At 35.4% G+C, this 11,223-nt stretch overlaps 1 protein-coding gene and 1 pseudogene across 1 annotated transcript; one reads left to right on the forward strand and one right to left on the reverse strand.

Moving 5' to 3' along the window:
* Nucleotides 1-1,865: 1,865 nt before the first annotated feature.
* On the reverse strand, nucleotides 1,866-3,782 carry LOC143633808 (pentatricopeptide repeat-containing protein At4g21065 pseudogene; annotated as a pseudogene).
* A 1,074-nt stretch (nucleotides 3,783-4,856) lies between these two features.
* Nucleotides 4,857-6,835, forward strand: LOC143633790 (uncharacterized). The gene is made up of 5 exons (XM_077102034.1): nucleotides 4,857-4,930; nucleotides 5,034-5,220; nucleotides 5,765-6,123; nucleotides 6,623-6,689; nucleotides 6,821-6,835. The coding sequence occupies exons 1-5, from the start codon at nucleotides 4,857-4,859 to the stop codon at nucleotides 6,833-6,835; spliced, it is 702 nt and encodes a 233-aa protein (XP_076958149.1).
* The last annotated feature ends 4,388 nt before the right edge of the window (nucleotides 6,836-11,223 follow it).

The following is an 11,223-nucleotide window of genomic DNA, read 5'->3' on the forward strand; positions in this document are numbered from 1 at the left end:
TTGTGATAAGTTGAAAAGGACTTATGACTTTTTAAAAAGGAGTTTCCAAAAAAGTGTTTGGATTAACTTAAAAATCAATAAGTTAATAAGTTGTTTTTTAAAAAATGTTTGGTTTAGCTTATTGATGTAAGAGTGTAATGGTTAAAGAGGGATGGGTGGAATGAAAGGGTGGAATGGAAATTCCAAACCTATAAGTTGATAAGTTACCAAATCTCAACTTATTGAAACCCCTTTTTTTAGCCTTGTTGATAAGAAGAAAAGTAAAAGTCCTTACGTGTTTCCAAACACTTTATAAACATAAAAGGAATTTATTAAACATTCATAGCTCATAAGGAGGTGGAAATAAGGAATCCCAAACACACAATTATTTTATTTTTACACTTTTGTAAAGAATGGATCTTTGGTATTTTTTTTGTTTATGTATATGTAGAGGTCCAGATATGAAAAAGAACTCACCGACTGTCTTCGTTTAAAAATTACAATTCCATGAGAAAGCATTCAACGTTCATCAATCAATCAAGACACAATAATCGAGTAAAGTTACAGTAATGTCGAAAGTTAGAGACCCAACAATCAAGATTTTGGGGAAGACGGTTCAGGCAACAGGCGATCAGGTAATTTTAATATAAAAATCTGAGTTAAACCCCTTTGCAACGGGTTGATATGAGTTAATCCCATAATTTTGATTTGTGTAACAGGTTGTGTTTGGAAGGTTTTGAAGGGGATTTGCATTTGTGGTAGTGTTGCCCTCCAGGTGTTAGATGAAATGCCTGAGAGAAGTCTGTTGGTTTTGTTAAAAAAGATTAGTTTATTTGGGCTTGAGTTGTATAGTCTCAAATTTGGTTCTAAGAAAGGTTGCCTGTGATGCTAGAGGTGGTGTCGCAGTCGTAGATGATAGGATTTTGTGGTTGTTGGTAAGTCAATTTCAAGTTGGGTTATAAGAGGTGAAGGATTCACTCATGGGTATTATCCATACACCGGTCAACCCCATACTGCCATCTAAATAATTCCTTCAGTTACGGTTTTACCCCCAACCCCGCAACACGGGGGGTAAAATACTAGTTATATATAAATAAAAATTATATATTTATGTATTTATTACTAGTAATTAATTACCTATGTATATATATATATATATATTTATTTTTTATATGTATTTATTGTCGTACCCGTGCTGTACCCGTTTCTTGATTTTTTGAGTTTTGCCGTTTCCCGTTCCCGTACCCATGCCCGTTTCCCGTTCCCGTACCAGTTCCCGTGCAACATAGTATGAGATACGTTGTTATTTTATATTTACACCTATATATTTCTCTTGCTAACTCCTTATTTTTTCAATAAAAGTTCAAATCCAGTGTCAATAGGTTGTTAGGTTTCATTTATCTAAACACAATGAAAGCAATAGTTAAAATAGTTAAAACTGGCTTAATGCCCTAAAGTTATTCAATCGATATGATCGAAATGATAATTTTTCATCTCAGTTGGTACTTATTAGTTCACTTGAACCCTACACCTCAAATGCACAAGCTGAATAAAGACTGCTATAATTTTTAACATCAACAACTCTTTACCATATTTCCAAAACTACCTAAGTTAAATGCAGCAAAACATGACACACTTGTATAACAGTTGGATGTAAAAACAACAGAGAAATTACCATTTGTCATTGCAATTTGCAGTAGCAGCAGATGTTTTAGATATCATAGCAGCTTCTAATATCTTGCATATACTTGCAAAATAATTAAATGGTCAAGCAACTGACTTTACACTTCCAACAAATTTGAAACTGTCTAAAACTTCTGTTCTTCACAATCAGAGTTCACTGTCCAAAATTTGTTACAACCAAACAAAAGAATCTCAATCGTCGTTCTAGTTATCAAAAGATCATCAAACTAATGCATGAAACTATGAGACTTGTGAGTTGTGACAAAAGTCAGAAGCTTGATCAACTCAACCAACTTCTTGAAGTTTCATACATTCTACTCACCAATAATCTTTACAGCTACACAACCCATCCTTAAAATGATGAAACCGGCTTCGATCTCTCACCACAATTTCCCGTTTATAAACCTTTGAAATCAACTTTATTGCAAGGTGACAGTCCGCGCAAACCCTCAAATTTTTCACAACCGTTATAGGTGCTCCAGAAGGCGCTTTAATAAGCATAAACGCAATAGCGATCTTCTCACTATGAAACGATAAAGCAGTCTCCTTTTCCTCTTCTTCTATATCCGCAAGCACATTTGCCACATGAGGCACGTAACCTTCTAACCTCAATAATCTTGTAATCTCCATCAGTTTCGCATAAATATCTTCACTTTCTGGATGCGACATATCTCCCATTGTAAACTGATAGACCTGATTTCCTAACTCAACTAAACTATGACCAGGAGACTTTTGCACCCCTTGTTCTTGCATTGTGTTTCTCACTTTCGACACATCTAACCAACGTCTTTCAGAAGCGTAAAGATTTGATAGCAACACATAGTTTCCACTGTGTTTAGGTTCTAGCTGAATCAGTTGAGCTCTTGCAACTTCTGCTAAATCTGAATGCTTATGAATCGTGCATGCTCCAAGTAACGTTCTCCATATTATTGCATTCGGCTGCATTGGCATGTTGAGAATGTAATCATAAGCTCTTTGCACGAGGCCCGATCTCCCCAACAAATCAACCATACATCCATGATGTTCTACTCTCGGCTCGATTCCATATTCTTCTTTCATTCGTTTAAAATAAGCAAACCCTTCATCCACCATTCCACAATGACTACAAGCATACAGTACACCTACAAACGTGATTTCACTCGGTGTTAGTTGCTTACTTTCAAGTTCTTTAAACAGATTAATCGCCTCGACACCAAATCCATTCATAGCCAAACCAACAATGAGCGCAGTCCACGACACAACACTATTCTCCTTCATCTCCCTAAAAACCTTTTGCGCTTCAATAATGTTTCCGGTTTTCGCATAAACATCCAAAAGGGCATTAGCAGCATGCAAATTCTCTGCCAATCCAACTTTAAACATGTACGAATGAACCCGTTTCCCTAACGCCGACGCACCAAGCTCAGCACACGCCGTAAGCAAGCTAACCAAAGTAAACCCATCCGGCTCCATCCCGCCGTCAACCATCTCCCTATAAAGCGTCAAAGTCTCATCCGGCCTCCCATTCAACACAAACCCATTAATCACCGAATTCCAAGTAACAAGATTTCTCTCAGACATTTCATCGAACACCTTACGCGCACACTCGACCCGACCACACGCAGCATACATATGAACCAACCCATTCTGCACAAACAACAACGACGAAAACCCATTTTTAACAGTAACCGAATGGACCAATTCACCCTCTCTAACATCAATCAATTTGGCAATTGCTTTCAAAACAAACGGGTATGTGTGTGTATCCGGTTCAACCGAAAGCAGCCGCATTTGGCGGTGAATATCCATGGCGGGTTTTGGGTTTTGGGTCTCGGCGTAGCCTCTGATTATTGTGTTCCATGTGAAGATGTTTGGGTTGTGGATTTGGGTAAAGATACTGTGGGCGTATGACATGGGTGCGGCGGATAGAGACACGAGAGTGAAGAGAAGGTGTTTGCCCATGTCGGGATTGCTGACTGGGACGCCATGTCTGATGGAGAAGGCGTGGATTTGGTGGAGTTTGTGGAGTGAAGTGGCGCATGAGTGTAACAGAGCTATGCATTTTTTCAGAGTGTGGTGGTCTGAGTGTGTGCATGTCATCAGGGTCAGAATGTTTCTCATGAGAACTTGTTGGCTTTTAAACGTTATAAACTCAAAGTTAGGGGCTTACATAGTTAATTTCTTAGTTAAAGCGGGCTTATTATTAGCAACAAAAATAAAAGTTATAACTATTATTAAAACGTTATTAGACTAGGTGTAGTGGTTTTAACTGATTTTTTCGTTAAAATGTCATGTAAGTGTTACATAAGTAAATATGAATTCACTAAAGCCTCTCTAAAATCAAGTGTAATGGATTTCTGAAAAACGTCCAAGCCAAACTTTGAAGCTAACATATGGCCGGATAAAACAACATAGTCTGGTGAGTGGGACATCAGGGTTCTCCATAATCGAAGAGTACGGAAGTCTAAATACAAAAAAGTTGACGTTTTAAAATAAATAATTGTTATACTCAATCATTTTCTTATTTACTTAATATTTATTTTTCAGTAAACATCATAATTTAAATAATAAAACCATACAATAAAATACTTTAACATTGATTAATAAACATGTTTCTTTGAGCGGTGCCACTTATTACAAGTGGGGGGCCTAGAAATTATTTTCTTAGGAGGCGACATCGGGACTTAACACTAATTTTAAGGAGAACGATCAGGATTTTCACATACAAATAACACTAAATTATTTTTTAATGTGAGCGCCCCCCTCCCCCTCCCCCTCCCCAACCTAATACATAGGTCCACCCCTGCTTATTACCAACGTTGTTAGTTTTAGAAGTCAACGGCTGGTCGCCTATTTTTATTTATTTTTAAAGAATAAAATAGAGTTTATTTTATATAGTTTGAAATTAAAAAAAGTATAACGCTGACTCATAAAACTATGCATATATATAAAAAATGGAGTGCCCTAAAAAATTAAGTGTCTCGGTCGGTCGTCCACGTTACCCTGTGCCCCACCCGGCGGCTCTGGGAGTCCACAAAACTTAGCCCCATCGTTCTATACTTGTATTGGTCACGCTCTCGCGCTTACCAAACAGCAACCAAAGTGGTTTTCTAACAGAATTTAAGATCAAGTCTTCTCTCTCTTCCAATAAATTCAAATTAATTCATACTCCCGCCTATTGCTATTGATTTAAAAAAACTAAGACGTAACATAACATGGAATCACGCTTTCCAAATTACGACGAACGTATAGTTGCTTCAGCTCTTCTCCTGCTTTCTTCTTCTCCAAGGTAACTAACTCAATTAAATCTATCATCATCATCATAATCAATTTCACGTCAATTTGAAGCTGAATTGAGAGTTTATTCGTTTGATGTTTCTGGATGTGTTTAGCATTGAGGAGTTTACAGGTAATTACTGCAATGTTGATCCGAGTTTGCTGTTCGGTAAATCGTTGTCGAGATCTTCTGCTTCGTCTACTGTCAGCAGCGATGACGAGTCGTCTGATGAAGGTCATGGACGTCGTCTCCGTATGGTTGCTGACGCTGTTGCTCGTTCTCAACGTGAATTGAAGCTTAAGGTATCCGTCTACTCGTGTACAGTTATTTGTTTATTTGATAGAATATACAGATTTAGGATCAAATTATAGTTCTAATTTAATTTTCACGTTGAATTCGATTTGTTATTGATGAATTACGTTCTCGATCCGTTTATATTTGTTATACGAAGCCTTATATTTGCGTTCTGCTTTGATTTTCACGTTCAATTTGATTGATTATCGATGATTACGTTCTCGATCCATTTCTAGTTGATATACGAAGCCTTATATTCTTGTTTTAAGATATAAATTGCGTTATGCTTTGATTTTCTCGTTCGATTCGATTCATTATTGATGAATTACGTTCTCGATCTGTTCGTACTTGATATTCGGAGTTTAAATCAATGTTTTAATGCGATTGATTGCTTTAGCTTCTTCTATAACATGCTAGGTTTATATTCAGATATGTATTTACAATCTCAGATCTACTTGAATATGTCTAATTAGTAATTACTTCTCGCACGCACACGGCAAAATCATCTTAATATTATTATCCTTCTATCGATTTGATCGATACGATTTGCAGGTGGTGCGAAAGAGCAGATCGAAGACGTTATGGATCTCCGATAGCCGTAGAAGCTCTAACACTGAACAGAAGCTTGTTACGGCTTCATCAAGCTCGTCACTGACGACGGAACACTCGTCGTGCTTGTCAGTCGGCTCAAGCAGCTCGGGAAGCTGGATGTCTAAGATGAGGAGGCAGAAGTCGTTAGCTCAGAAGAAGAAGAAGCTGAAGCCGCCGGCGTATCTGTTATACAGCTCGGCTCATCTACACCGCCGGTGTGAAGCCATATTGAAAGTGCTGGCTCGCAACGGATGTGCTTCAGAAGTCAGGATCCGTCAGTTGCTCGGTGACAGCCCTGACACCAGCAAAGCATTGAGAATGTATAGCTTAATCTCTCTCTTCCTTTATAAACACGCCACGTGGCACACATATTACACGTGTTAACAAAACAGAGTGCCACGTGACACACATATTAAACATTACGTGTCTTCAACACGCTCTTTCAGTCTTTTGCTGATTTTACTTTGGTTAATAAAATGTTTGTTTTTTTAATTAAAAATGATATTGGTTTTATACTTTTATTGTAAATATAAAATTATGGGGTGATTTTGGACGAAAATTGCCCCAACGTCGCCATTTACACCCCCTCCTCATCCGTGATTTTGCGGTAACTTTCTGTTTAGGGGGGGTGGGACAAATGCATGCCGTCCTTCAACTTGGAAATCTAATATTATTATTGAGGCGATTTTTAGGCTACAAACCATTACATTCTAAATTGAAAATCGTCCTCCTGATAACGTGACGCCACGTGTTGAAATTCGTTCACAAATGAAGCACTTCATTACATCTGGCCTAATGATGCTTACTTTAAAATGGCAGTTTGCTTAGGAAAGAGGAAGTGAGAAGGTCAGGAGCTGGAGGGAGATGTGATCCATTCATTTATGAGGTTAGATTTTTTTTTATTTAATTCCAATAAAATTAGTTTTTAGAAGTACTCAGTAATTAATTCAGATAAACTTACTTTTCTTTTTATCTATAACTGTTGAAGTTGGCTAATTGTGTTTTATTTACTTGCAGATATCTACAAACTAGCTGTTTGCTTGGTAAAGTCAGTAGTATATATATAAGCAAGATCCCACTATATAGCTAATTGGTAAATTTTGTTTTACAAAAGTATAGATTTAATGCCTAACAATAAGAAGTTATATAAACATATTGCTATTAAGGTTGTGATTTTGGGATAGAGATTATTGTTTAGCATAATGCAAGAGAGAAATAGACAAGTGTAAGCAAAAATATATCATAATGCATACTTCATATGCCATGTCTTTATGTGATATATTCACCCAATGAATTTTAAATATTTCATGCGTTTGGTTGAGTTATTACATTCAAGGTTTGTAGTTAACTTTAAATGTTTCTATGTTTCCATTAAGTAAATTTCATGAGATCTTAATAATTACACCCTAACATCTAAATCCATCACAGCATATTTATGCATTATCAATATCAATTGTATTGTACACACTATTGCTACTGTTTCTAAATTAAACTTGAAATTCACTTTATTAATAAGTTACAATGCATCTAAAGATAACAAGGACATTTTGATTTGTGGGGATCAGTGAAATATATTTAATATGAAAGTCATTCCATGTGTTATATTTTAAAGATACCAGTTTGAGAAAACCAGCAAAGATGAGTTTTCTAAAACTTAAGGCTGAGTTATTTCTCTCATACATATATATACTCATTCAAACCCAATTGCAAACCAAATACCATGTAAAATATCGAGTAGCATCTTTCTTAAATTTTACGCTTTAAATTTATAAAGAAGAAAACAATTTAAAATAAAAAACTTGGTTTTAATAACCTTTACCAATTTGATTGTAAATCATTCATATATTGACTTAAGCGAAGGTTCTTTCATAAAACATCTAAGCTAGTTGGTGTCTTGGTGATATCATGTAAAAAACAAATGTGTTAATTTTAGTATTTATGCATATATATAAAAATACTGCATAAAATAAAAAAATTACACGAACTGATATTCCATCTTTAAAAAGGTTATACGCTTAACATTTTTGCTTTATAATTCTACCCTTTAAACAAGATTTAACCCGATTTATATGTTTATCATTTGACACTTATCACATGCCATAAGACACATTTGTCACTTGCTCTCAAATGCTTTTAATTTAAGGGAAAATTCCTAAAATGGTCTTTTTTAAAAGAGAAAGTGAAAGTGAAAATTAGTTCTAAATTTCAACATATTCTCAAAATAGTCCATCAAATTTAAACTTAGGAGACGAGATTTGGAAAAATCTTTAGACCAATAAAATTCTGACAAGTGTCAAAATCCGACGGGTTTTTAAAAATATTGGGGGACCAGTCCATATTTTCCATAAAAAGTTCTTCTAAAAATACAGTCTTTTCCGACGGTTTTTTAATGTTTCCTAACGGGTCCCCTCAACTTCCATAAAAACATGAGAAACGGTGCCTTTAAATTCAGTCTTTCAAGACGCATTTATGGTGAATTTGTACCAAGAAGACCATAGATTTATAAATATTGAGATATCCGTCCATATTTTTGAACTAAAATTTATTTTCTAAAGCTTTCTTGCTAGACGGATTATTTAAGTTTCTTATCTAACCTCTACAAATTTTAAAGACATGGAAAAATGTGTCATTTAATTTTGTCTTTCAAGACACTTATTTGATAAATTTGAACTAAGAGGATCATATTTTTGAAAAGATTGAGGTACCCGTCCAAATCTTCACGAAATCTTAATATTAAAAGTTGTCTTGTCAGACGGTTTATTAAAGATTCATATCTCGACCCTACAAATTTTGAACTCATGGAAAAATGTGCCTTATAAATTTGTCTTTCAAGACACGAATCTTTATCATTTGTATGAAGGAGACGAGTACGTAGAATAATCTTGCTTGTCCGTCCATATTAACATTATATCTATCATCTTCCTCAATCCTCAATAATTCATTCACATCTTTTCATCAAACTCTAACTCTCTAAGTCTTGAATCAAATCATGAAGTTTAAGAGGGGTGATCAAGTGGAGGTTATGGATATGGGTCCCGGGTTCGTTGGATCCTATTATGACGGAAACATAATCTCAACGTTCGGAAACGAGTACATTGTTCAGTTCCGCACGCTGCTCGGAAATGATGAGTCTGGTCATCTTCGAGAGTTTGTTAAGTGTCTTGAAGATTTCGTGAAGAATTTGGACGGGTACCTCAATCTTTTCAAAAATATGATCCCCTTATTTCAAATTTATCAAATAAGTGTCTTGAAAGACAAAATAAAATAACACATTTTTCCATGTCTTTAAAATTTGTAAGGGTTAGATAAGAAACTTAAATAATCCATCTGGCAAGAAAGCTTTGGAAAATAAATTTTACTTCAAAAATATGAACGGGTCCCTCAATATTTATAAATCTATGGTCTTCTTGGTACAAATTCACCATAAATGCGTCTTGAAATACTGAATTTAAAGGCACCATTTCCCATGTTTTTATGGAAGTTGAGGGGAAACATTAAAAGACCGTCGGAAAAGACTGTATTTTTAGAACTTTTTATGGAAAATATGGACTGGTCCCCCAATATTTTTAAAAATCCTATCGGATTTTAACACTTGTCAGAATTTTATTGACCTAAAGGTTTTTTCAGATCTCGTCTCCTCAGTCCAAATTTAATGGACTATTTTGAGAATATGTTGAAATTTATTGCTACTTTTCATTTTCCCTCACTTAAAAAAGGTCATTTTGGTAAGTTTTTCTTAATTTAATCATAGTAACAGATGTTTTAATAATATTTAATGATTAGCATATGACCGTGGTTTTGTATATTTATCAAAACTATATAATAAAATTATAATTTGTGTATGATGTCATTTTTCAAAGAATGGTAACTGATGTCATAAATCTTGCCATAGAGGATAAAGATAAGAACGCTCTGAAGTTGATAAGGTGACGTCACTTTACGATCAGTCTGTACTTCGATTTAATTATCTAAGCATTTTTATTAAACTTGTTTAGAGAAACTTCAATAGCCTATAGAAAGAAACGATGAAACGATTTTTTTTAGGAGCATATTGTTTATCTTATTCTTTGTTATTTATTCACATTCTTTACTCTATATATTAAGAAAAACATTATAATAATTGCATGAATATACCGATTTTTTTATTTTCAAGGTAGAGAAGAGAGAATTATGGTCGCTCATTAGGCTATGAGTAGTGGAGGGATATAAAATTGTGGGATTTTCGACAAGTGGTGCTACGTCAGCATAGAGGTTATTTTATTTTAGGGTGTAGTCGTGTTCAAGTCAAAATGCCCCCCCTCTCCGCGGCCCGCCCCGCGTTGAATAAAATATTATTATTATTATTATTATTTTCACCCTCACCCAACTATAAATATATATCGCCCCCTAAAATCGCCCAGGGGGCGGTGTTGTCGCCCTTAGTTGCCCAAAAAACCCTCCATTTGTCGCCCACTACAAATAACGTTATGGGGGTGTTGGGTTGCCAAATGTACCGACCCCTTTTCAGTTTTTTTTCTTGTTTATGTACCATAGATCGATTTGTTTGGCAATTAGCTTCTTCCCTTCCAACCTTCTTTGAAAAGAGGTAATCGAAGTTTTAAATCATAAATAAATAGAGTAATCTACTAAAGGCGTTGATTAGTTGATTAACTGAAGGATACCTCGAGGACTCAAATATAAAGAATAAAGCCAAATGATGCGCCTCAGTCATCACCGATGCACAATTTTCCCCCTCAATGATACAACGATCTTCAATCATTTGTCGCTTTCAAATTCGAATAATGTTGGAAATAGCTTTAAATATCAATGGACAACTTTGTGAAATCATGTTTCAACTCCAGTCTCTAGCGCGATTCATCCAAATACGTACCCGATAGGCTTGCTTTAAATAGGATTGGATGCTATGTCCTACTGTCCTAGTATTACACTGAATGGATGCTATTACCATGTTCCACACTTTAAATATCTCCACACTAGATTTCCACCATCGTTTGGATGATAATGCGAGATTTGCCGCTCTCAATGAACCAACACCCAACCGCCAACAGATTTAGGTGTACATTGGATTTGTGTTGTTATAGCCCCATGTAAGCTTTATACGAATTCTTTCCAAAGCGTCGATAACAATGTTGGAGCTTTAAATAGAGGAAGTATCAAATGGGTAACACCAATTCGATTAGTGTTAACCTTCCATCAAAAGAAAGCGATAAGGAGTCTCCACGTCAGACACAAATCACAATGGTGAGCTTGGAATTCGCTTTTGTGGGAGCCCCATTAACAAGAACTGATGATCTCAATGAAGAAAAACTCATTTTATCAATCTTCAACATCTACTAGGGAAACACATTTGTAGTAAGATCAAGTCCAAAAAAATCCATTTCAATGTATCGAAGGGATTTTCGAAGTCCACCTTGAAAAAA

Source organism: Bidens hawaiensis, unplaced genomic scaffold, assembly GCF_021521415.1.
Source record: "Bidens hawaiensis isolate Kalapana, Puna unplaced genomic scaffold, B.hawaiensis_p1.1 tig00006907_1, whole genome shotgun sequence".
Lineage (NCBI taxonomy): Eukaryota > Viridiplantae > Streptophyta > Magnoliopsida > Asterales > Asteraceae > Bidens > Bidens hawaiensis.

Excerpts from the sequence above, each read along its gene's own strand:
- LOC143633790 (XM_077102034.1), top strand. The coding sequence starts at position 4,857 with ATGGAATCACGCTTTCCAAATTACGACGAACGTATAGTTGCTTCAGCT. Across the intron at positions 5,221-5,764 it reads AACGTGAATTGAAGCTTAAG|GTGGTGCGAAAGAGCAGATC; the intron begins GTATCCGTCTAC and ends TACGATTTGCAG. Across the intron at positions 6,124-6,622 it reads ACCAGCAAAGCATTGAGAAT|TTTGCTTAGGAAAGAGGAAG; the intron begins GTATAGCTTAAT and ends TTAAAATGGCAG.